At 34.7% G+C, this 26,731-nt stretch overlaps 2 protein-coding genes across 2 annotated transcripts; one reads left to right on the top strand and one right to left on the bottom strand.

Moving 5' to 3' along the window:
• Positions 1-17,121: 17,121 nt before the first annotated feature.
• On the top strand, positions 17,122-20,118 carry ROPGEF8 (RHO guanyl-nucleotide exchange factor 8). The gene is made up of 7 exons (XM_022047473.2): positions 17,122-17,862; positions 17,965-18,081; positions 18,212-18,363; positions 18,508-18,582; positions 18,678-18,950; positions 19,039-19,362; positions 19,467-20,118. The coding sequence occupies exons 1-7, from the start codon at positions 17,586-17,588 to the stop codon at positions 19,845-19,847; spliced, it is 1,599 nt and encodes a 532-aa protein (XP_021903165.1). The 5' UTR covers positions 17,122-17,585; the 3' UTR covers positions 19,848-20,118.
• A 90-nt stretch (positions 20,119-20,208) lies between these two features.
• Positions 20,209-25,689, bottom strand: LOC110824411 (aspartate aminotransferase, cytoplasmic-like). Its single transcript, XM_088207138.1, has 12 exons — positions 25,460-25,689; positions 24,928-24,999; positions 24,731-24,792; positions 24,555-24,638; positions 24,256-24,355; positions 24,036-24,156; positions 23,671-23,834; positions 23,383-23,520; positions 22,285-22,406; positions 21,540-21,634; positions 21,118-21,238; positions 20,209-20,559 (listed from the first exon to the last, which is right to left on the bottom strand). The coding sequence occupies exons 1-12, from the start codon at positions 25,511-25,513 to the stop codon at positions 20,475-20,477; spliced, it is 1,218 nt and encodes a 405-aa protein (XP_088063264.1). The 5' UTR covers positions 25,514-25,689; the 3' UTR covers positions 20,209-20,474.
• Between the last annotated feature and the right edge of the window lie 1,042 nt (positions 25,690-26,731).

Here is a 26,731-nt window from a genome sequence, read left to right as displayed (position 1 = left end):
TAAAGTAGACCAAAAAGATACAACATATACTTTTAAGTAATAACTCTCTACACAACAGGGGATCTAGATTTTCTTGAAGATTTGAAAAGCCCTTTTTAGCCTCAGGTCTTCGAAGAAAGAATCTTCTCATAAAAAAGATTCTAATTGAGACAAAGAAATTAGAAGCAGTTAAAAGTATAGGATCGTATAAAGCCCCCTATTTATATGGATTCCCAAATTAGTTCTACCAATACTGCTAGTCTATCATCAAGAAGGAGATAAGAGCATGTGTCTAAAATTTCTTCCATAGGAATTATTTACTAAAGGAATTGAATGAACTAAGCTTAGTCCTCACTCATGAGGTGGAAAAAACTTATCTTCTAACTTAGTTCTAACCTATTGCACTCTGCAAGATTAGTTACAAGATCATTGCAAAAGTCTTAACATTTTAGACAAAGTCATATCACCATGACAATTTGCCTTTGTGAAAGGAAAAGTGGTACATTACAATGTTATCATTACACGTGATTAATCAATTCCATGGGAAAAAAATAAAAGTTGGATGATGCTAAAATGTGACATGAAAAAGCATACGACCAAATTGAATGAGCTATTCACAATATATCTTGAGGGACTTGGGATTCTCAGCAAAAGCAATGCAATTGCTCACCCAGTGTTATTCGATTATGACTTATTAATTATTAATTAACTAAAGCACATTAGGGTCCCACCCTCTTAGAAAAGACTAAGGTAAGTGGATTTTCTATGATAGCTTAAAAATACCCTTGAGTTAATTTCTTATGTTTAATATATTTAATATAGTCTTTATATGTGTTTAGAAATATATAATAAAGTTAATAATATAGTTTAAAATCAAGCAGAAAATGATGGATAAGGATGAACGAGATAGAATAAGCATGAAAAAGTATGAAAAAAAAGTGAGAATATTTCAAATGAAGTGGTATAATAAAAATTGGTAACTTTTAGATAAATTAACATAACGAAAAGTAGTAATTTTTAAATGAATTGACATGTAAAAAGTAATAACTTTTAGATGAAGTGGCATCACATATAGTGGTAACTTTTAGATGAAATGATATGACAGAATGGTGAAAATCTTTCTCTCATGGCTCCCCACTCCTATAAATAGGGGATGAGAGAAGGGAGGAAAAAACATTATGGATGAGAGAAACATAATGAGAAGCAATGGAATGAAGGAAGAAGAGAGAGTATTAAATGTGTAATTTTTAAGAATATTTTGAGGTTTTAGATAAAAACTTTGGGGAAACTTTACTAAATTTATGAGAGCAAAAGAAGAAGAAGAAGAAGAGAAAAAGAAATTATAAACGTTAGAAAGGTAAGTCTTTTATTAAGTTTTAAAGTTTGGTTTCTCTTTAATTTTTGGAATTAGTTTTTGAGTATTGTATTAGATATTTTTGAGTCAAGAAAGTGACCAAAATTCATCCCAAAGCTCTACCAGATTTTTTAGAGGAAAAGGTTATAAAAAAGCTGGAATTCTACTAGAATTAATATTACGACTGTTAAGGACCTAGGTAAGGGGATATTATGGATTCATAGTCTACATAGTTTTAAGTATGTTATGTATTTTCAGTATAAAAATGTGCAAGTGTTTAAGTTATCTTTTGTATTTGCTAGGTGAGTATTTGTTAAAGTTTTACTTCGATATAAGTGTTATTTCTCTTTGTGTTTTTGAAATGTAATTTTGATATGTATGCATCACTCATTATGGAAGGAAGTTATTTAAAAAGCACATGCATTATGCTAGGCTTCAATGTTTTCATATATAATCATTTCGTGTTTAAGTGTGTTGATGAAGTTATAAATGTGTACTTATAAATAATCGCTTCGTATTCGGGTGTATGAGGAAAGAGTCTGATCTGTGTACCCTAACCGTTCTGTGTTCAGGGGGTATGAGTGTTTCAAGGTACTCATGTATGTCGTTCCATGTTCGAGGAGATGGAGAACCAGTGATAAGTATATGTGCCTACGGATAATGTATGATAATTAATTAATCCTCTATAATAGTGATGAAGTATACAACAAAGCAATTGTGAATCTATTTTCTAATTTATGCATTTGTCTTTTGATTCGTATCTTTTTTAGAAAAATTATATGATATATATTTTGTTTTATGTAAAGAAGCTATATATTGCTTGTACTATATTGTGATATCATAATATTACTTATTGAGATATTTTATCTCACCCTCATATCACCCTCAAAATACTAAACTTACCGCTATAGAGTGAGCATTGATACATAAGAAATTTTTGAAGCTAGACTCTGAAATTAAGATTTTTGTTTCGTACTTTTGTTTAGTAATGTTAACAAAGAAATTTAAAGTCACGTACATATGTTTATATTTTACATACACATGCATTATGCTAAGCTTCGATGTGGTCATATATAATTATTTCATGTTCGAGTGTATTGGGGAAGTGATAAGTGTGTACCCATATATAATTGTTCCGTATTCGGGTGTATGAAGAAACAGTCTGATTTGCATGCCCTAACCGTTTTGTGTTCAGGGGGTATGAGTGTTTCAAGGAACTCAAATATATCATTCTGTATTCGGGTAGATGGGGAACCAGTGATAAGTATCTGTGCCTATGCATAATGTATGGTAATTGATTGATCCTCCATAATAGTGATGAAGTATACAACGAAGCAATTGTGAATTTGTTTTCTGATTTATGCATTCGTCTTCTGATTCATATCTCTTTTAGAAAAATTATATGATATATATTTTGTTGTGTGTAAAGAAACTATAAATTCCTTGTACTATGTTGTGATATAATAATATTACTTATTGAGATATTTTATCTCACCCTCATATCACCCTGTAGATACTGAAGTTACCACTATAGAGTGAGCATTGATACAAAAGAAATTTTTGAAGGTAGACTCTGAGATTAAGATTATTGTTTCGTACTTTTGTTTAGTAAAGTAAACAAGGAAATTTAGAGTCTTGTACATATGTTTATATTGTACATTTAAGAGATGTAACGCTTCTGTGACTCTATTATGATTAATAAAGTTAAGTTATTTTATTTAACTTAAGTCTATGTGATTTAAGTAACTATACTCCAATTATTACGTTATAAAATGGGGTATGGTTTGTGACAAATGGTATTAGAGTGCGATTCTAAGATATCCCTTAAATACAAGACTTAAGGTTACATGAAACTTAGATAGAGTTGTGAAACATAGGGAAATGCCTCTAAGTTCAAATTTCATAAACATAGGAAATAAGCAAGGATACCAAGAGAGCAGATACATCAGGTTCCGAAAGACCAAATCGAGAAGAGTCTAGATAGACTCATGCATATAGTCGAATGCTTGACTACAGTGGTAAGTCAACACATAACCCATAACCAAAGTGCTACTGATAATAATAATGCTAGTACCAGTAACACCCAGCCGACGGAGGGAAATACTGAAAAACTCATTGAAAGATTTAAAAGAATGAACTCATCATAATTTGTTAGAGCAACCGACCCAATATTAGCTAAACAGTGAATCATGGAGTTAGAGAAGATATTCGATGTTCTCAGCCCCACTTTAGAGCAAAAGGTACAATTAGCCACATTCATGTTCAAGGGAGCTTTAGAACATTGGTGACAATTGAAGAAAGGATTCCAGAGGACACTGATCCTTTGGGAAGCATTTAGAGCGACATTTTAATAAGAAATATTTTCTTAACTTTGTTCGAGAATATAAGTAAATTGAGTTCGAAGAATTAAAGAAATGTAACATGAGGGTAGTAGAATATGTAGAAAAATTTATAGAGCTAGCTCGGTTCGCACTAAACTTAGTAGCAGATGGAAGCCTAAGAGCCAAGAAGTTTCAGAGAGGCTTGTGTAAGGAGATTTGAGATAAAGTCTCAGTTTTGAAGATTAATGACTACCGAGAAATATTGGAATAGGCCCAAATTGCAGAAGAAGCTACAAGCCCAGTCTCTCAACAGATCTAACGGGCTCAACCATTCATATCAAATAATAAGAGGAAAGCCCAAGTGCCAAAACAACCTGATAAGAGGTAGAAGACGGGTTTCATAATTCCTCCTAGAGCCCTAACACAAGAGCTAGAACAAATCTTCCCCTATTGTGGAAAGAACCATGGTAGGAGACCTTGCTATAAGTTGACAAATGGATGCTTCAGATGTGGTAGTACTCAATATCGAATTAAAGAGTTTCCTATCAAGAAAGAGCAGACCAGACAAAGAACTCAAGGAATGATATATGCTATTATAGAGAGATATGCTCAATCCTCTCAGGATGTAATCTAAGGTATACTCACTATCTCTAGTATCTTGGATAAAGTCTTAATAGACCCAAGATCTATAATCTCTTTTGCATCGCATGAGTTGCTCGGCATCGGAACATTGAATAGTCATATTTAAATTATGTATTAGTAGTCTCCACCCCAACCAATAAGGACTTGACCACTAGTACAGTTTGCCGAGCATGTATTATAGAGATTGCCAACACACCATAAGCAAATTAATAGTCTAATAGTCATAAGTTAATTTACACTGGATGTTCACTCATTTGAATTCCCTATGGTAGTTAGGAATTCTTTCTTTTTGTTATATTTATTACTTGGGATAGTAAGTTATAAATCGAAACACTAAAATTGCTTGATATAGATCCAATGACTTGTATGTATACTGGATCTTTGGTCTTGGATGTATTCGTGGATAGAAATGAATGAAACACTGGTAGAATGATATTCATGAAACACTCAGGGGTGTTACTGTTGGTATCAAAACAAGTTCCTAGGGTTTAAAATTATGTAGTAGGTAGTAGGAATGTTACAGTTTGAGTAGCTGACAAATATTATTATGATGCAGGTAGATAAGAAGAGCGGATGACGAGAGGCAGAGGCCATCCTCGGAGAGGATTCACACTAGCACCCCAAGATCCACCAACAGTACCTCAGGGGGAGCCTTCATTCCACCAGGTGGCCCTCTCTGCTTTATAAGGATCACCCCCTTTTCCATTTGTACCACCCACTACCCACCAGAGACCCTCTCTGTTCTTCTAGAACCACATGTGGGGCAAATAGCAGGACACCAAGATGATTTCAACTTTTTATGTAGGGTGGTCGAGAGCCTGACAATAATGATTTGAGAGAGAGAATTCCAGTCGGAGACATCCTACATCCCATAATATAATGCTAGTCAAATGGAAGTAGACACGAGTAACATTGAGAAGTATCAGAGACTAAACCCCCGATATTTAACGGGGGCTCCGACCCACTAGTGGCCGAAGATTGGATAAAAGAAATAGAGAAACAATTTTATGTGATAGAGGTTACCCCTGAACAGAAGGTACAATTGGCTACTTTTATGTTGAGAGGTCTAGCAGAGCGTTGGTGGAGCCTAAAGAGGGGAACTTTAATCCCCAGTGACTTGGGAAATCTTTCTTGAAGCTTTCAACACAGCGTACTTCTAAGATTTTATTAAATAATAGAAATAAACTGAGTTTGCAGAGCTCCAGCAAGGGAGACTGTCGGTGGCAGAATATGCAGAGAGATACATAAGCTTGCAACGATTTGCCCTGAGGTTATGATGAATGAGTGGAAGAAGGCTAGGAGGTTTGAAAGAAGGTTGAGACCAAAACTATATCAGCAGGTAGTGGTGTTCGCGCTACCCACATATCAAGCAGTATTAGAGATGACACAACTAGTAGAGACTTTGGCTAGGAGGTTTGAAAAAGGGTTGAGACCAAAACTATATCAGCAAGTAGCGGTGTTCTCGCTACCCACATATCAAGCAGTATTAGAGATGGCACAGCTAGTAGAGACTTTACATAGGGGAACACATGGAGTACAGTAGAGGGATTTTTGGCTCCAAACGGGTACCACCACAACCTAGTCAAACAGAAAAGAGACTGATGACAGTGCACGATTTAACTCCAGGCCACCAAATAGTTGCGAGGAGTATAGATTACACGCGTTGTGGTAGGAGTCATGGAAATCGTTCGTGTACTATTATTAACTGAGGATGTTACCGATGTATTAGCACCTAATATTTTTTACAAGATTTTCCCCTGCTTAGGGAGCCTAGTAGGCCATTGGTACATGGTCAGGTATTCACTTTGATAGCTCAAGATGTAGAGGCAACTTCGGAGGTCATACAAAGTACACTTTGCGTTTTGGGTTTTCCTGCTAGGGTTTTCATTGATCATGGAGCCATACACTCATTCACTTCGTATATGTTTGTATTTAGGTTGAAGATAAAACCGGTAGTGTTAGATTACATGCTTATAATGCCCACACCCACTAGTGGCGCTCTGTGTACTAATGTAATATATCATTTTTGTGGGGTAGAAATAGCCAGGAGGGAATTAGGAGCAAACCTGATTTTGCTAAGCATTCGGGATTTTGATGTAATTTTAGGCATGGATTGACTCGTTGTACATCATGCATATATAGATTGTTTTCGTAAAAAAGTGGTGTTTAAGATCTCGAATAAAGAGCCTTTCTCTATATAAAAAAAAAGACGAATTGATTAGATGTAGTAATGAATAATTGTTGTTTTTTCATACTCAATGTTGCATGATATGAGTTTTTTTTTTTATTATAATATAGGACACTTTTGAATTCATACCCCGGTAAAATAACATTTTTACTCGTGTGTTGATAGGTAATGAGAGTAAGAGACTCACACTACAGGAGATACCATTTCTTTTACATATATTTTTACAAATCTATATATATAAATTCAACCAAATAAAAAATAAAATTTGAAATCCAAAATTTTGAATCCAAAATCCAAAATCACAAGACAAAAAAAAAAACTTGAATCCCAAAAATTCAATACAAGAAATGCTCTGATACTAATTATTAGAATAAAAATACTTTTCAGATCAATAAATCTGTAAATTTAAACATACAATCTCGTACTAAATTAATGAAAAAAATAAGCTGAAGCGTACCTGGATCCATCGTAGAAGAATTATTCACGTCCAATAATAAAATCTTCCGAATCAACACAGTGCCTAAAAATTAGTTTTTTCTGGTGATGAAATTTCATAAAAATAAAATGACAGCCGTTTGATTTGGGAACCATAAGCGCCTTTCATATCGACTAATTTTTGTAATTCTCATTTCGTCCATAATAAAATGATAATATTATAAAAATAGTATCTGCACATTACAAATCTATACTTAAACCCGATGCATTAAGACCAAATATTCTTTAACCATATTTGATCACTTTTAAACAAATTCATTAAATTGACAGTCTGATATGCATACCAATATCCACATTAAACCCACACGTTAGAAAAAAATCCAACACTTTATGTTTAGTCGAGCAATTTGTGTTTGCACTTTGTGGCTTGTACTAGCGTCTCCTAAAGAGAATTTCATCAACTCATCCGTTTTCCCCTAAGTGCATTGCAACCCACGAAAATGAGCCCAACTTGACTACGTTGTCGTGTTAGCTTTCATTGGCCAAGAGCAATCTCTTAATAGGACTATGATCTTGCGTTGTCATTTATAAGACGCGGCTCTCAATAATGTAATAGGGACTATTTTTAGTAAAAGATATGATTTGACATTGCGAAACAGTTATAAAATTAAGGAACTGCATGAACTCATGAGGGAAGGGTTTGACCTACTGGGAGCTTTTAATTGGTCAGATTTTATGCCTTGGCTCACATGATCGAGAAGTTGAGTTCACAATTGAGTTGCAACCGAGAACACAATCTATTTCTAAGGTTCCATACCGAATAACGAGATCAAAATTGTTAGAACTAAATAAATAGTTACAAGAACTGCTGGATAAGAAGTTCATAAGGCCGAGTGTGTCACCATGGGGAGTGTTAGTGTTGTTTGTGAAGAAGAAGGACGGGACCATATGTATATGTATATACTACAGAGATCTAAATCAGGTAACTATCAAGAACAAGTACCAACTTCCAAGAATAGATGACCTCTTTGATCAGTTGTAAGGGCCAAGATATTTTCAAAAATAGACTTATGATCTAGTTGAAGGTTATGGCTGAGGACATAGCAAAGATGACATTTTGTTCTAGGTATGGACGCTATGAATTCCTTGTTATGTTATTCAGAATAACGAATGCACCTACAGTGTCTGTGGACTTAATGAATCGGGTATTCAGATTCCTCTTGGACCACTACTTGATTGTGTTTATAGATGACATACTAATATATTCTAGAGATTCAAAGAAAACTCTAAACACCAAGCAATTATGTTGGAGATTCTATGAAAGGCCAGATTATATGTAAAATTTAGTAAGTGTGAGTTTTTGCTAGAACATATATCATTTCTGTGCGATATTATGTCAGGAAATGGAGTTTCTGTGGATCCTGCAAAAGTGGAAATAATGGTAAGATGGGAAAGACCAAATACTAAGACAGAGATAAGGAGTTTTTTGGGGTTAGCAGGGTACTATCGCAGGTTTATCAATGGTTTCTCAAGTATTGCGATACCACTTGCTCGATTAACTAAGAAGAATATAAAATTTCAGTGGGGATGAATGTGAGATTAGCTTCAATGAGCTTAAATGGAAACTCACTACAGCACTGGTGTTGACTATCTCATCTAGTGAAGGGGGTTATGTAGTGTACAGTGATGCATCACACTTGGGGTTAGGCTGTGTGCTTATGCAACAGAGGAATATAATTACTTACAGGTCTAGACAATTAAAGGTGCATGAGAGAAATTACCCCACACATGATTTGGATTAGCTGTAATGGTCTATGCATTGAAACTATAGAGGCACTACCTATATGGGGAGACTTTTGAAATTTACACAGATCACAAACATTTGCAGTATTTATTCACATAGAAGGAATTGAATATGCGACGTAGGCAATGGATGGATTGGTTGAAAGACTTTGATTATAAAATCTAATATCATCCAGGAAAAGGGAATATAGTGGCAGATGGCCTCAGCCAAAAAAGTACAGAAATGTTGACACATTTAATGATATCTGAGTGGGAGATATGCGAAGCTATGTAGCGGTTAAAAATTCAGGATCAGTGTCGAGGAAAATATATGGTCAATTTGAGGGCTCAGTTGAGTTTAATCCAGAGGATTAAAGAGTGACAATTGGTGGATATCGATCTACAGGTGATCAGGGAGAAAGTCGAGCAAGGGGTGTCAGCAGGGTATAATGTGCATAGTAATGGGGTACTCAGGTTTGGGAATTGGATATGCATTCCAAATGATACAGAGTTACTTGAAAGAAATTCTTAAGGAAGCTCACAATACAAGGTTAGTCATGTCTCTTGGGAGTACTAAAATGTATAAGAATTTGCATAAGCATTACTAGTAGAGGGGAATGAAATGAGACATTGCAGAGTTTGTGTCACAGTGTTTGACATGTCAACAAGTGAAGATGGAACATCAAAAGCTTGGGGGGTTATTACAACTCTTACATATACTAGAGTGGAAGAGGGAACACATATATATGGACTTTGTGACGGGACTGCCAAGGACCCGCAAGAATCATGATAGTATTTGAGTGGTTGAGGATCGTCTAACCAAGTCTTCGCAATTTCTAGCAATAAAGGTGTTCGACTCAATTGATCAGTTAACTAGGTTATATATTAGGGAGATAGTTATGTTATATGGTATCTCAGTTTTAATTGTTTCAGATAGGGACCCTCGGTTTACTTCTAAATTTTTGAGGAATTTATAACAGGCTGCACCCATTTAAATTTTGGCACGACTTTCCATCCATAGAAGGATGGACTAACAGAGAGAACCATACAAATGTTGGAGGATATGTTATAAGTACGTGTTATCGAGATTAGAGGAAATTGGGAAGAGATTGTAACTCTAATGGAATTCACTTATAATAATAGTTACCATGCTAGCATCGGAATGACTCCCTATGAGGCTCTTTATGGTAGGCCCTGCAGATCACCCATTTATTAGGATGAGGTTGGAGAGAGATAGTTACTTGGACCGAATTTGGTAAAAGAGACCACTGCAATGGTGATAGTAATATGAAAGAATTTGTAGGCATCACAGAGTAGGCAAAAAAGGTATATTGACAACAGAAGGAAAGACTTGACTTTTGAGATAGGAGACCATGTGTTCTCAAAGGTATCTCCAATGAAGGGTTTATTGAGGTTTGGGAAGAAATAAAAATTGAGCCCTCGATTTATAGGTCTTTTTGAGATTCTTAAAAAAATGGGTACGGTGGTATATTGGATAACACTTCATCCGCGGTATGCGAGGTTCATAATGTATTCCATGTTTCAATATTGCAGAAGTATCAACCTGATCTGATGCATATTATACAGGTAGAGTCACTTCCATTGGAAATGGATTTAACTTACAAAGAAAAACCAATTAGCATTATGGAGCGACAAGAAAGGAAATTGAGAAGTCGGGTGGTGTCTATGGTGAAGGTATTATAACAGCATCACAATAATGAGGAGGCAATGTGGGAGCGGGGGGACGAGATGAGGAATAGCTATCCACAACTATTTGAGATAATATGACGAAATTTGAGGGTCTATATTTCTTTTAAAGGGGGTAGTGTTAGAAGGCCTTAGTAGGATATGGGGATGGACGGTGGGGATTAGAGTTAGGATGGATGGCCTAGATTGGGGGGATAGCTATATATATATAATGGCAATAAATTAAGAAAAAAACATAAAAGGGAAAGAAAAAAAAAAGAACAAAAAAAAAGGGGAAAAGTGAGAGAGATTGGGGGAGAGAAGAGGAGAATTGAGGAATCGAAAGGGAGACTGAGAGAGGAAGTCGAAGAGGAACAACTGAGCTAGAAGACGATGGAAGCAAGAGGTAAATGAATTCATAATTTCAACCTTTATGATGGTAAATCGGTATGGACTTGGTTAGACATTCATTTATGGGTTTAGAAAGAACAGAGAGATAAGGAGTGACGAATGAAACGAGTGTGTGTGTGTAGTGGATTTTGAGAGATGGTACGCCAATATTGACAAGTCTTGGAGCGTGTTTAAGGTGTCGATACTGGTGTCGGTGGTAGTGTGTGTGTGTTGTGGATTTCGAGAGATGGTGCACTGATATTGGAAATAGCTTAGAGTGTGTTTGAGGCGTTGATGCTGGTGCTAATGGTGGTGTGTGTGTGTGTGTGTGTGTGTGTGTGTGTGGTGTCGAACAGGTGCCAATGTGTGTCTATATGAGATATATTCACTATTTGCCGGTGGTGTATGGTTTAAAGGCTTTTCAAGTATGTGTGTCTGTTGCTGATATGTGTGTGAGTGGCAGAATTAAGGTCGGTGTAGGTGAGTGTGAGGTGTATTTTATGCTTGCTGGTGTTGTTACTAATGTGTGTGTATTGCCAAACTAGGGCTGGTGTGTATGTGTGTGTGTGTGGGACGTGTCTCACGAGTGATGGCAGTATTATGGATGAAATGGGACTGTATATATGTGTTGCTGCTGTGTTGGGAAGAAGTGTTACTATGGTGTGTGTGTGGCTAATTATAGTCCGATATGTGTACAAATTGGAAGCAGTGAATGTATTTTAGGAGTATTGGTGTTGGGGCTGTTGTTGAGAGAGAGTGCTGGGAACGTGTGAGTGCACGGATAAGGAAGTGTGGGAAGAGTGTGTTGGGAGTGTGTTAGGAGAGTACATGATGCACTATGTTAGTGGTGAACTTGGTAGTACTACCGTCTTGGTTGTAGTAGTATAGCTGGATGAATGGGGGAGTCGAAATATTTGATCCGAGAGGGTAGTAGTTGTCTAGTAGGTGTATAGATGAGCATGTCGAGAGGTTGGGGTAAGGTTGGATAGGGAGACAGGGTGACTGGAGGATTAACTAAGGGTAGGCGAACTAGTTAGGTGATGGTTCAAAAGTACAATAAATGGGGAAGGATGAGAGAAAAATGGTTGGGTAGGCGTAGGTGGGATACCAGGTTAGCTGTCTATATGTATTTTCATACTCTGTTTGAACTCTGAATTTATTTCACTGGGTTATGTGCTCACTATATGTCCTTGCAGATGCAGTAGAACATGAAGTGGAGCTGAAAACTCAGACAGTGGGACAATACTTAGAGGAATCAAATTAATAGTATAATAGTCATAAGTTGATCTACACTGGATGTTCATTCATTTGAATTCCCTGTGGTAGTTAGGAATTCTTTCTTTTTGTTCTTTTTATTATTTGGGATAATAAGTTGTAAATCGAAACACTAAAATTGTTTGAGGTAGACTCAATGAGTTGCATGTATATTGAACCTTTGGTCTTGGATGTATTCGTGAATAGAAATGAATGAAACACAGGTGGAATGATATTCATAAAACACCCAGGGGTGTTACATGTGCCAAAGGAGATGGATAGATTTATTTAAGGATTATGATTATAAGATCCTATACCATCTGAAAAAAGGCAATATGGTTGCAGATGCACTTAGTAAGAAGAATACTTGCACTCAATCTACATGATGGCCTTATAGTGGAGACTCATAGAGGAGTTCCAGAAGTTGAATTTGAATGTTCAACATAAGAGATTAGGAGGATACCTAACCAATATAAAAGTATAACCTATTTTGATGCAAAAAATTAGAGAAGCCCAGTAGTTTGATCTTACATTGAAGTTGATTATGAAAGATGTCAGCAAGGGACTTAAGACAAGAATTCAGACTATCAGAAGATGGTATATTAAGGTTTGGAAACACATGTGTGCCAAATAATAACTGTATGAAAAATCAGATATTAGAAGAAGTGCACTACTCTTGATTTGCTATGCACCCTGATAATACTAAGATATATCAGAACTTGATTATCAAATACCGATGTAGTGGGATGAGAAAGGACATAACAGAGTTCGTTTCTAAATATTTTACATGCCAACAAGTGAAGGTTGAACGTCAGAAACTAGCAGGACTATTTTAGTCCTTGCCAGTAGTAGAGTGAAAATAGGAACATATTACTATGGATTTCATGATGGGTCTACCTAAAACAAAATCACAGCATGATGTCATTTGTGTTATCGTTGATAGATTAATTAAGTATTTTAATTTCTTGGCTATTAGAGTAAATGATTCACTAGACAAATTAGCTAGACTCTATATTAAGGAGATTGTGAAATTGCATGGAATTCCAGTCACAATCATCTCTGGACGAGATTCCACTTTACTTTAAGATTTTGGATAAGTTTAAAGAATGATATGAGGACCAAGCTATCCTTTAGTACGACTTTCCATCTTCAGACGGATGGTCAATCAGAACAGATAATCCAAACTCTAGAATATATGCTACGAGCCTGCATCATTGAGTTACGAGGTAATTGGGATGATCATTTACCTCCGATTGAGTTCACATATAACAATAGCTATCAGTCTAGCATTCAAATAGCACTCTATGAGGGTTTGTACGAAAAACCCTATAGATCACCTATTTGTTAGGAAAAAGTTGGGAAATGAAAAATGGTTGGACCTGAATTAGCAAAAGAAACTATAGAGAAAGTGAAATTGATCAGGAAACACCTTATAACAGCTCAAAGTAGGGAGAAAAGTTATGCCGATAATTAGAGAAAAGATTTAGAATTTGAAGTAGGTGACCATGTAATTTTAAAAATTTTACCAATTAAAGGATAATGAGATTTGGGAGGAAAGAAAAACTTAGTCCTAGATTTATAAGACCTTTTAAGATATTAGATAGAGTAAGAGTTGTCGCCTACCGTTTAGAATTGCCACCTAAGTTAGCCAATATACACAATGTCTTTCATGTCTTGATGCTGAAGAAATATCACATAAATCCATCGCATGTATTCCGATATGAACTCCATGCTCTTCGGGGCAACCTATCCTATATTGAGCTTCTTGTGGAGATAATGGATCATAAAGAAAAGATATTACGATTTAAGGTAATCTCTTAGTGGAAGTATTATGGCAGCATTACTTGACTGAAGAAGCCACATGGGAGCCAGAAGAGGAAATGAAGGCTAAATATCCACATTTATTTGTGATCACTGGTAAGTCCAATTTGGAGAATCAATTTTTTTTTTTTTAAGGTAAGGAGGATGTGATAGCTTAAAAATACCCCCGAGTTAATTTCTTATGTTTGATATATTTAATTTAACCTTTATATGTGTTTGAAAATATATAATAAAATTAAAGACAGAGTTTAGAATCAAACAGAAATAGGATAGATGATGAATGAACTATAATAAGTATGAAAAGACATAAAAAAATGTTAAAACTTTTTTAATGAAGTGGTATAATAAAAAGTGATATCTCTTAGAAAAAATGACATAATGAAAAGTGGTAACTTTTAAATGAAGTGACATGTGAAAAGAGGTAACTTGTAGATGAAGTGACATCATATAAAGTGGCAACTTTTAGATGAAATGGTATGACGAAATGATAGCAACCTTTCTCTCATGGCTCTCTACTACTATAAATAGGGGATGGAAAAAGGGAGGAAGAGACAATCCGAATGAGAGAAATATATTGAGAATTATAAAGGTGAAGGAATAAGAGGTAGTATAAAGTGTGTGATTTTTAAGAGTATTTTGAGGTTTTAGATAAAAATATTAGGAAAATTCTGCTAAATTTGTGAGAGCAGAAGAAGAGAAAGAGAAAAGAAAATTATAAACTATTAGAAAGATAAGTCTTTTCTTAAATTTTGAAGTTCGGTTCTTCTTTAATTTTTGGGATTAGTTTTTAGTATTGTAGTGAATATTTTTTATTCAAAAAAGTGATGAAAAATCATCTCGAAACTCCGCCAAATTTTTGAGAGAAAAATGTCATTAATAAAGTTGAAACTCTGCCAGAATTAAGATTATGATTGCTAAGGACCTAAGGTAAGTAGATATTATCGATTCATAGCCTACGTAGTTTTGAAGTATTTTACGTATTTTTAGTATAAAAATGTGCAAGTGTTTAATTTATCTTTTGTGTATGCTAAGTAAGTATTTGTTAAAGTTTTACTTCGATATAAATGTTATTTTGTTTTATATTTTTAAAATGTGATTTTGATATGTGTGCATCACTCATTATGGAAAGAAATTGTTTCGAAAACACCTGTATTATAATAGGCTTCAATGTGACCATACATAACCCTTCTGTATTCGAGTGTATTGACGAAGTGATAAGTGTTTACCCATACATAACCGTTCCATATTCGGATATGTGGGGAAAACAATCTGATCTACATGCCCTAATCGCTCCGTGTTTGGAGAGTAGTAGTGTTTTAATGTACTCATGTATGTCGTTCTGTGTTTTGGTACATGGAAAACCAGTGATAAATATATGTACCTTCCCATAATGTATAGCAACTGATTGATTCTCCATAATAGTGATGAAGTATACAACGAAGTAACTATGAATATGTTTTCTAATTTATGCATTTGTCTTCTGATTCGTATATATTTTTAACAAAATTATATGATATATGTTTTGTTGTATGTAAAAAAACTATATATTACATGTATTATTCTGTGATTTCATAATATCCCTTATTAGAATATTTTATCTTACCATTTATCACCATTCAAATATTGAAGTTACCCTGCAGAGTGAGTGGTGATACGAATGAAATTTTTGAAACAAGATTATGATATTAAGGTTACTGTTTTGTAATTTTATTTATTAATGTAAGTAAGAAAATTTAGAGTCTCGTACATATGTTTATGTTTTACATTTAAAAGATATATTGCTTCTGCTACTCTATTATGATTAATAAAGTTAAGTTATTTTATTTAACTTGAGTGTATGTGATTTAAATAAGTATGCTCTGGTCATTACCCTATAAAATAGGGTATGGTCCGTAACATTTTCTCTCCCCTTAACTATATATACTATGTATAGCAACTTTATTAAAGGTGCTCTAGAGAGAGGAAAGAGAATGTAGTTAAAGGAATTTAGGTAAGACTCACTGTTTCTACCATGAATCACTTGTTATTTGTCGACGACTTGCTACTATTTAGCCACATAACTGAGGAAAGTATGGAAGTTATTCTAAAATATTTAGAGAAATATTGTACCTGGTTAGGCCAACAACTAAATAGACAAAAATCATCTATTATGTTTAGCAAGAATACTAATGAAGAAACTAAATGAAAAATGAAGGACTCGGTCAACCTTCAACAAATGGCTGTTAATGGAAAATATTTAGGAATTCTTTATATAAATAAAAAACTAGATATGAAGCACTTAGAAAGGATATTAAGAAGATGAGAAACAAAATAGCTAATTAGAGGAAAAACATAATCATATATAGGCAGGACAACCTTAATTCAATCTCTACTAAATAATTTACCCGCTTACTCAATGAAGTTATTTATCCTACCAATGATGGTTGCTAAAAAGATTGTGAGGCTCATAAAGAGATTAAAGTGGGGTTATTTGGAAGAATAAATCAAATGATTAACTCCAATATGATGAGACTTGATATTTTGATCTAGAGTTGCAGGGAGGTTAGGGTTTTGGAGATAAAGATTTTTATAACAAACATTTTATTTGAAATATAATTTGTATTATAAGCATATAAGTTTAACTTGCAAAATTTATAATATAATAATTTTAACGTCCTATTAAGTTATGATTTTACTTTCTAATTTTTATTTCGATAAATAATTAATTTTTCTTACAGAAAAATAAATATTAACATTTATTAATTCAGTAAAATAAGTATAAACAAATTATAAATATATAAAAATTAATATTTTATAAATAATATATAATAAAATAAAATAATTACGCACTTAACCCATCTGAAAAAGTTGGTACTATAAATAATAAAATTAAATACTTTCTCGTAAATCTGTCATCTTAAAGTTAACATTTATAGTAGAAATGATAAAGTTAAATTAATTAATTACTCTTTTTTTTTTTTTTTGGTTTTAGCAATTATATAATTTTTTGAATCAGCCAAGGACAAGACTAATTCTTTTAAATAATTTTAAAACTATATTTTTCTAAACTGATACGTTATATTTAGTATTATATTTTTAAAATTAGTTATAAGAACTAAATTTAAATGGTCAAGAGATAAAAATATAACTTGTAGAAAAATGAGGTGGATTAACTTCAAAATTTGAAGGATGTTGAGGAGGCTTTTAATTGATTTCTATATTTGCAAGATTCTTAAATTTAGGAAAGAAAAAAAAAACAAAAGTAAAAAAGAAAAAGAGACGGTAAAGAATAGGAAGGCGAGTTGGAAATTCCTCCTGGATATTTTTTTATGTACCACAGGTTTCTCAACCATTGATGTTTCAAACGAAAACAAAAAAGCTCTCTTCCTTCTCTTTTTGTATTCAGTTTTATCTTTTCTTCATAGAACGTGCACACCACATTTTTAAACTACATTTTTGAACTGTAGGAACAAAAAGAAACAATAACACCACTAAATTCTCTTTTAAACAGTTGCAGCCTATTAAAAATTCATCGAGAGAATACCTTTTTCATTTCAATCCTTTATCTACTTTTGTGTCTTGGAGAAATAAGAATATTTTTACTTTCTACCAAGATTAACATAGAGAAGAGAGAAAAGGTAGGCTATTTTTCACTCGATAGCCATTTTTCTCTATTCTCTTCTCTCCCGTCTTATTTCTTCCTTGCTTAGTTGTTAAATAAAGAAGAAATTTCAAAGGAAAAAAACAAGCATTCATGATGGTTCGAGCATTAGAACGTGGACTTAGCATTCAGAAGTCCCGTTCCTTCCATTTGAAGAAGATGTTTGAGATTCCAGGAAGGCAAACAAACAGTATGATTCTTGATGGTGAACATGGCGGAGAAAATGTGCTGAGAAGTCATGGAATAGGAGAACGTCTGGTGGAGTACCAGCCGGTAGGATGTGCATTGACACGTGAGAGAAATCCTGCTCCTCATCCGGAACACCCTCCCAACTGTAACGTAGGAAGTCAGCAAGACAAGCAACCTTCAGGTGATTAATCATCAATGTAGTTTCTGTAAATTGCAGTAATGAAACCAAAAACGATTTTTCTTTTTCAGTTTGTTTGAATGTTTAATTTCCTGTTGCTTTCAGAAACGGAGGCAATGAAAGAAAGGTTTGCAAAGCTGCTGTTGGGAGAAGATATGTCAGGAGGTGGAAAAGGTGTTTCTTCTGCTCTGGCCTTGTCAAATGCCTTCACAAACCTTGCTGGTATTTTCGTCTTTTACAATTCTAATACCTATGTGATACCTATAAAAGATATACGCTTTTAAGTCGATAGGTTTTCCGTTATTGGGCTGCTTTCTATCATGCTCATTTGTATATGTAAAATGTAATGCAGCATCTGTATTTGGAGAACAAAATAAGTTGCAGGCCATGCCTCCAGAGAGAAAAGCAAGGTGGAGGAAAGAAATTGATTGGCTTTTATCTGTAACTGATTACATTGTTGAATTTGTTCCTTCACAACAGACCTCCAATGGAGTAAATATGGAGGTGACAACTCTCTCTTTTTACAACAACAGATAAAAAGAATCCTAATTCCTTTTTCCCTGATCTATATTTTCGGATAATATTGTTGGCTCTATATGCTCAAGCTTTAACGAGAAGCCTGTATATACTGTTGTTCTGGCTTAATAGATTATGGTGACAAGACAAAGAAATGATCTGCATATGGATATTCCAGCTTTGCGGAGGCTTGATGCTATGCTTATTGTGAGAACCAACAATTCAACACCATCTTGCTTTCTAAAAACAGCAATATAGGAATGTATCTAAGTTTTTCCTGACAAAATTTGTACTAATAACAGGATACCCTGGACAACTTTGGAGAACACAATGAATTCTGGTATGTGTCAAGGGATTCGGATGATTCGGATAATGGGAGCTGCCAAAGAAAGGATGATAAGTGGTGGCTTCCAGTTGTTAAGGTTCCGCCAGAGGGCTTATCAGAAAAGTCTCGTAGATTCCTGCAGTTCCAAAAGGACTCTGTAAACCAAGTACTAAAAGCAGCCCTGGCCATTAATGCACAAGTACTATCAGAAATGGAGATCCCTGAAAGCTACATTGAGTCCCTTCCTAAGGTACAAAAGGAACCCAAATTGCCTACCTGCACAAATTTTCCTGATCTTTTTCTGACTCAGTTCCCATGTCTTTTTTTCTTTTGGTTAGAATGGAAGAGCTAGCCTTGGGGATTCGATCTACAAGAGCATAACAGAAGAGTTGTTTGATGCAGATGAATTTCTTGCGACTATGGACCTGTCAACAGAGCACAAAGTGCTTGATCTCAAGAACAGAATCGAGGCATCAATCGTGATTTGGAAGAGGAAGATGAACCATAACAAAGATGGCAAATCTGCCTGGGGTTCTGCTGTGAGCTTGGAGAAGAGGGAACTATTTGAAGAGAGGGCAGAGACCATCTTACTCTTGCTCAAACAGAGATTCCCTGGACTTCCACAATCCTCTCTTGATGTATCCAAGATCCAGTACAACAAAGTATATAAAAAAACTGCAGCTAAACTAGTTTTATTTTGCTTTGTCTTTCTTCTTCACAAGTTATACAAGTTAAAAGAACTTTTCTATCCCTCTGCATTCAACAGGATGTAGGACAAGCGATCCTGGAGAGCTACTCAAGGGTGATAGAAAGCTTGGCTTTTACAGTGATGTCTAAGATTGAAGATGTCCTCTATGCTGACTACAAAGCTCAATCATCTTCACCAGTTGTATCTGATAAGTCTCAAACAGATTCAGAACCATGGAGATCTCCAATTCCAAAGTCTCCAGTAACCAGAGAAGAGGTTGACAAGTTGGTATCTGCAGAGACACCAACTTCAATGACACTATCAGATTTCATGGGCTGGAACCCTGATGCTGACAAGGCAATGCACAAGCCTCCTCTTAGTCCAACACCAAAGAAAGTTTCGTACTTAGAGAGGCTTGAAAACTTGACTAGTCTAAGAAGTCCTACAGACCGTCACTGATAGCAAAAGGTCTAAAGAGGAATGGAACAAGCAAACGGAAAGAGAGCTGGGACTCATAAGCTTAAAGCAAGACAGGATAGGGCGCTTGAGGTTGTGAGGTTGTGAATTGTAGATGGGTAGACTCCCTGTAGGATTCCACTGAGTTGATAACTTAAATGATCTTAGTAGTGGGATTCTAGTCTACTGAATTAGTAACCGGCTAGATCTATTATGTCCTTCCTTCCAGCTATGGACAGGGAAGTTCGAGTATTTAATGGTTGGGCTTAGTTGATTTTGTAGTTCCTGCAAGATATAATCCTCAACTACGTCCCTGAAAAACAGGAGCACCAAGAAAAGGAAATGAAGAAGAATACAATATCCATTCTTTATGACATAACTCTTTTATTTAATTGCATTTGGTTATTTTTGATAACATATAACTTCTGAGGGAAAAACCAATATCCAAGACCATAAATGGATATTTTTCAGGTTTCAGAATTACTTGATGTTTCAAAATTGTCTCAATCCAAAGACTATAATTGAGTCAATGCAACATTGCATTTGCTTCAAATGCTGTAAGGGAGAAAAAAAATTATTCCCAGGGGATATAACTAAATGAAAATCCTGACACCATAACTTCATATCTCCTTAGCTGACTTGAGTTACTGCAGCATGTATTGCATCTACAAGATGGGGGACTGTCTTTGCACTGAGTCCTGCCATGCTAATTCGCCTGCAAAGAAGAAAAGGAATAAAAGCCTTAACTCTAAAAAAGTCAAATTATGCAAGAGAAATTACTACTACATATTAGGCTCTGACAATACCAGGAACTAACTAAAAATCAATGAAAGATAAAGCCTAAAGAACAGAGGCTATCAAGACCATCACACTCTACAGAGTTCACCAACCACAGGATAGAGAGAACAGAAAACTACACTTCGTGTTTGCGGAGTATTAGATTCCTAAGCAGTTAATAAAAATTTTTGGGAATGTCTCACTAACTTGAAATACATGTGAGTTCATGACCATAGAGCGTAGAGCATTAAATAATGATTGAAACAAATAAAAATAAAATAAAACCTCTGAAAAATATTTTTGCAAAAACAATTTCAAGTAACAGAAAAGAAAGGAAATCACATATTTGTTATTCCTATCTGTGCATGTGTGAGTGTGTGGAGGCTGCCTCTTTAAGAAATAGCATGCGAAAATGATTTTTTTAATGCAGGAATAGACTCCATCTAATAATATTCCTTTCTCTTAATCCAAAAAACGTAGGAATATAATTTCTTACCCATCAGATGTCATGTAAATATGATACTCCTTGGTCATGAAGGCAACTTGCTCACTGTTCAACCCTGTGAAAGTGAACATACCAATCTGTTTGATAATGTGACTCCAGTCGCCAGGAGTGCCTGCCATGACAGGAAACCAAACACATGTAAACACAAAACATTAGTATCCAGGGGAACTTAAACAGTCAGTAAAGTGGGAAATAAAACAGCCTTTTATATCATGAATGAAGGTTTAGCCAGTGAATTTAGTCACAAAGAGGCTCTTCTTTTATTTTGAGGCCATCAAACCAAAAGTTATTGAATATGCAGGTGGAGAAGCAAATTGATAAAGATGCTTGGTCCACTATTAGCCTAGGTTGATATAAAGAATATGCCCAAAAGCTTAGATAATTAGGACATAAAATAAAGAGTTAAGAGAAACCTCTAGCACGTAAAGCATCAAATAGTTGATGGCGCATGCTAATAATCCGGTCAGCCATTGCTTTCAGTTCAGTGGTCCATTCGTTGTACAAATCACTGCAAAGAAGTACAGAAGTTTATTTCCTTTAAAATAAACAGTAAAAAAGAAAAATAAATGAACATTTTTTTTTTGAAAGAAAAAGTTAGAATAAATTAAGAATGGCACCAAATGGAGTACCACCCGTATAAATAAGAATTTATAGAGACGTAAGGGTATCAATGACATCCTTAAAATCTTCATCCCTAATAAGGTCATGCCCCAATATACAAGACCCAAAATATTTAAACCACCTATCTCTAATTTTGTATCTAGAAAAATAGATGAACATAACATGCTTTTTAGCTCAAATGAAAGAAGGAAAAATCAGAATGATTCCGACTTATTTTATGCTTTGTGAATGAGCATTGCAGTCAGATTATAAACAGGCTGCATCAAAGTATACTGTATCCCAGTATTTCGGGGGAAACAAAAAAGTACACGGTATCCCAGAATTTGGTAATCATTTTAGTCACTTCTCCTCAATTATTTATACAAGACAGATAGCTGTAGAGGGATGAGAGAGATACGAGGATACCATATCCTCGTATCTCTCTTATCCCTCTACAGAAGTGTCATTTGTTGAATAATTGTATGATGATGATTATCAATTTCTAGATAGTGTCCAGCATCAATTTGTAAGTTAGCCAGCTGCAACTGCCAAAAGTACCTGTCTTTGAGAATGGTTGCAACAATTGATGCACCATGAATAGGTGGATTAGAGTACATGGGCCTAATAACCAGTTTCAACTGGCTCTCAACTTTGCTAGCCACATCTGCTGTCTTGCAGACCTGTACAACAAATTGAGAAACAACATATATCAACAAAAACAACGTTGAACCAAATACTTTGAAAACTTAAGTTCATAAGTTAGTCTACAATCACTAGGTTAAAAGTGCGGATCAAACACTGGGCGACCATATCTTTTACAAAATTGATGTTTCACAGAAAGGAGCAGTCATAATTTGTACACTACATCTTAGCTTCTGATGCTTAAATAGTAGTTGAACTTATTATTTCAGAAACCTAAGTTGATAGAATGACCCAGTCTATTATTTATAAATTGGCGCGCCACCTCAGGCACAAGCATACTATATTAAAAGTGTAGATCAGGCACATGTACAAATATTTCTGAGCAATCTCTCTATGCCTTAGAGGATAATGATCTGATTATAGTATAATGCCGTTACAAGATCAATCATGAGGTTGCTAATAATATCAACAAATTCTATAAGGTTCAAGTTAACATCAAGAAGATATTCCTCTAATTACAATAAAGATGGCGTGTTCAATATAACACAAAAAGACTGGTAGGGTTCATTTATAAACTAACATGCCAAGGAACATCTAATTGATTGACTTCTAGGGAGCTAATGCTAACAACTCAAATAGATATGTTAAAACCCAAAGAAAATCTACCCAGCTTGGCACTACTCTTGAGTAGGATGTTCAATGGTTACTGTAACTTCTGAATATAGAAGTATGGACGGGATTCTACCAGACTAGCCTAACTACCCATTCTTCTATTTAACATCCATCCTCACTCACCCCCTCTCATTAGGAACCTGAGTCGAGTCAAACTCAAACAAGTCCCTTTCAATGGAAGAAAGGCTCGAGTCAAAGCAAGAGAAGACCAATTTCTACACAAACCCTGGCTATGCTGGAGCCGTAGTGTTTCTTGCCTATCTAGATGACTTTTTAATAGGGAAGCCTCACTAAGTTCCCTCTTCGATATGCAATTACTTGTGTTAGCAACGAATGACTTACAATGCTAAGGGCACCAACACGTTCCCCATAAAGCCCCATATTTTTTGCATAACTTTGGGCTGTGAGCAATTCACCACCATCAGCAACAAACACGCGAACAGATTGTGCATCTGCATCTAGACTACCACTCGCAAAACCCTGAAATTTCAAAAAATAAGTGTTCGTCGCTGAAACATGGTATAATCCACTATTTGAAAATAAGATTATAAGATTAATGTAACCAGTTAGCAGTGTTCGTTACAAATTCAAAGTGTTCTGGATTACGTTTAAGAACGTTTTGCTGAGTACCTGATAAGCACTGTCAAAGAAAGGCAATAATGATTTCGATCTAATCAACTGCCTGATCTGCTCCCACTGGTCAATGGTTGGGTCAACACCAGTTGGGTTATGTGCACATGCGTGAAGTAGTACTATAGCTCCAGAAGGTGCATTTCCAAGATCCTCCAGCAAGCCTGTTCACCACAATTATTACCAAAATTTTTGCAGCATTAAGATACGATCCATTGAATCTTACAGCAGTTAAACTTAATTGCCATTTGATCTAAGTTAATCAAACACAATACAGCCAAGTTGTTTGCTATCAGATAACGAGACTTTCTAGCATCCGTTTAATAACACAAAGTTATTAAGAGTAACAATGACGGAAAGTAAACCTTGGAAATCTAGTCCCCGAGTTACTGGATCATAATAGCGATAATATTCCACAGACAACCCTGCCATTGTAAAAACTTTTGGATGATTTCCCCATGTTGGCTTTGGAATGTATATCTTGTGCTGGATGAACAAGGATCATGATTAAGTTAGGGTTTTCTCTTCCAATAAAATAATTCTTGATGAGAAAGGAACATTAGAATAAAATAACATTCACTTTACTTGGTGATGATGCTTTGCCAAAAACTCGGCTCCAACCCTCAAAGAACCAGTACCAGACAAGCCTTGGACAGTGGCCACTCTGTTCTCTTGAATAGCAGGACTGTCACAAAAAATAAGGAAAAAGCTAGAGTAGGCTATCTGAAAAAAGGTTTCACATTGAGCAAAAAGCCAATTCTACAAGAAGTGAATAACGCTTGAGGCTTATGAACAAATAAGCTATCCATGTCCACCATGGAACGTATAAGAATAAGTTCGATATTTATCAAGAAAAAGAAAGGAAATTCGCCACAATCCGTTACCTATCAGCACCCAAAATGAGTTTGGCGCTCAATTTGTTAAACTCTGCTAGTCCAGTAATAGGAAGATATTCCTTCACCCGAGACCTTAATGAAACACAAAAAGTATACTTTCAATATGTAGTCATCCAAACAATGTAAAGCGTAGAAATAGCAAAAATACCAATATGTAAGCTTACTGATCATTCACTAAAAGCTGCTCAGCTCGTCTCACCACAGGTAAAACAAGCGGTTTCCCTTCCTTTAGAAATATAAACAGACGAAATAGCAAAAAGGAAAAAAAAATTATCAGGCATGCATAGATCTTCCTTCAATCAACACATTTTAATCTTTACAGCAGCGCTAAGTTAAAATAAAAAATTGTGAAGAAAAGTACCTCGGTTCGATAAGCACCTACACCCAAGTTGAGCTTGACAGGGCTGGTATCCTTGTTATAAGCTACAGTAACCTGCTTGATCCAGCATGATGATAAACTAAAATCAAAATAAGCACCTTGACATTTGCCTCAACAACGAGAAAAGCTTCGATTAAATCAAGAAAATATGACGCAGCTGTCAAAATCACCATTTCTTTTCAATTTATGACAGCTCTTACTGTTTCTCTCATGTTTTCTTTTCACAGTGACACAAATCTATATATTATCTATTCTACTGGAAATGAAATTTCAGCAAAAAAAAAAATTAACATGATACTTGATCTGTTTTATGTGTACATGTAAAATTGACATTCGCTAATCCAATTCTTCCATTTTGCAACCACAGAGGATCAGATCGCAGCCAAAACAATGCGGGACCCGACGATAATTAATCGAGTGATAAAATAAAATATAGAAAAAGGAAAAAAAAAATCGATAGAAACAAACATTATATCAAACTAAATCAAGATCGAAGAGCAAGAGTAAGGAGTACCCCTAGAATGGGATCTTCAGGAGCTCGAGCGAGGTTGCCAAAGACAGAATCCATGGAGGTTGTGGTTACAGAGGTTGAACCTGCAAAAAAGGGTTTTAGTAGTAGTTTTCGCTAATTAGCACACTTAAAAAGCTGATCACTGAGTGAGAAACGGAGTTTTCAAACTGTGGGCTGTTAGGCTATTGTTACTACGGGCGCAGTTTTGGGATTCGTGTTTGTTTCTCCGGTTAAAACGAACCGTTTCTTGAATTGCATGTAACTGGTCCGATGTACACATGGATATTGACGCGGCAACCTGTAAGAACTTGTTAAGACGTAGTGGGACCCATAAAAATATAAACAAAAATTGATTTTATAATTTTTTATTATAAAAATTAATTATCAGAGTATACATTTACATAGACATTAGTAATTAAAGTTGAATTTAAAACATTATTCACTAAATAAAGAATGAGTCTAAGTCATAAATTATATACTGATGTAGATACAAATATTGAAACAGTCAAACCATGTGAACATGTCAAATGATGTAATAATACAAATTATTAATTATTAGGTCACTGATTGCGCCTTCAGTGTGCCATATTCTAGTTATTAATAATTATATTAATTAAATTAAAAAGTTCTTTAATAATTATAAGTATTAGATAATCATTTTGTCTAATTTATTTTCACATATCCTAGTGAATTTATGAAAATAAAACAGTTAAAACTTTGGTTTTAAGTGATTGTATAATATCTTTTCTTTGTATGGTACCCTAATTTTTTTTTAGACAAAAATAGGAGAATTGTTGTTTTATGCTATAACTTGGTTAATAGAATATCCAGACATAACTTATTAGAAACTATACAATTGGTAAATTTAATTAAAAGGGAGAGTTGATTTGAAAATAAAGATATATACATTTCTACGGTTCAACATTTATCTTTGATAAATATTTCTAATTATTTTTTATTATCTAAAATTTTAAAATAAAAATACATATATTTTATTAATTAGATTACTAATGCATATGAATGATGATAGAATATTATAATAAGAACAATATTATAAAGAATTTAGAACTTAAACTGTAAAGGTCCGGAACTTAAATGAAAATGAATTTATAAAATTAAATGCGGAAGCGATTAAAAGAGTTAGAGTTTACATTCCTTATACAATAATTTAGAATGCCAAACAGGATCACAGAAACGTATCTTCTAAAAGACAAATGGTAATTTAAGAAATGAAAAGAAAAATGAATACAAAAGTACCTTAGGAGAACCATTACT

The sequence above is a fragment of the Carica papaya genome, chromosome 7 (genome assembly GCF_054855325.1).
Source record: "Carica papaya isolate Zhongbai chromosome 7, ASM5485532v1, whole genome shotgun sequence".
NCBI classification, from domain to species: Eukaryota; Viridiplantae; Streptophyta; class Magnoliopsida; order Brassicales; family Caricaceae; genus Carica; species Carica papaya.
The sequence above is the reverse complement of the archived record's forward strand: the minus strand, read 5'-3'. Positions and strand labels throughout refer to the sequence as shown.

Bases quoted from the DNA above. Each gene is read 5' to 3' on its own strand.
- LOC110824411 (XM_088207138.1), bottom strand. From the start codon at position 25,513: ATGGATTCTGTCTTTGGCAACCTCGCTCGAGCTCCTGAAGATCCCATT. The intron at 23,835-24,035 runs GTTTACTTTCCG...TGTGGTGAACAG, and splicing joins TCGGGGACTAGATTTCCAAG to GCTTGCTGGAGGATCTTGGA. The intron at 21,635-22,284 runs GTACTTTTGGCA...ACTTCTTTGCAG, and splicing joins GCAACCATTCTCAAAGACAG to TGATTTGTACAACGAATGGA.
- ROPGEF8 (XM_022047473.2), top strand. From the start codon at position 17,586: ATGATGGTTCGAGCATTAGAACGTGGACTTAGCATTCAGAAGTCCCGT. The intron at 17,863-17,964 runs GTGATTAATCAT...TGTTGCTTTCAG, and splicing joins GCAAGACAAGCAACCTTCAG to AAACGGAGGCAATGAAAGAA. The intron at 18,082-18,211 runs GTATTTTCGTCT...AATGTAATGCAG, and splicing joins TGCCTTCACAAACCTTGCTG to CATCTGTATTTGGAGAACAA.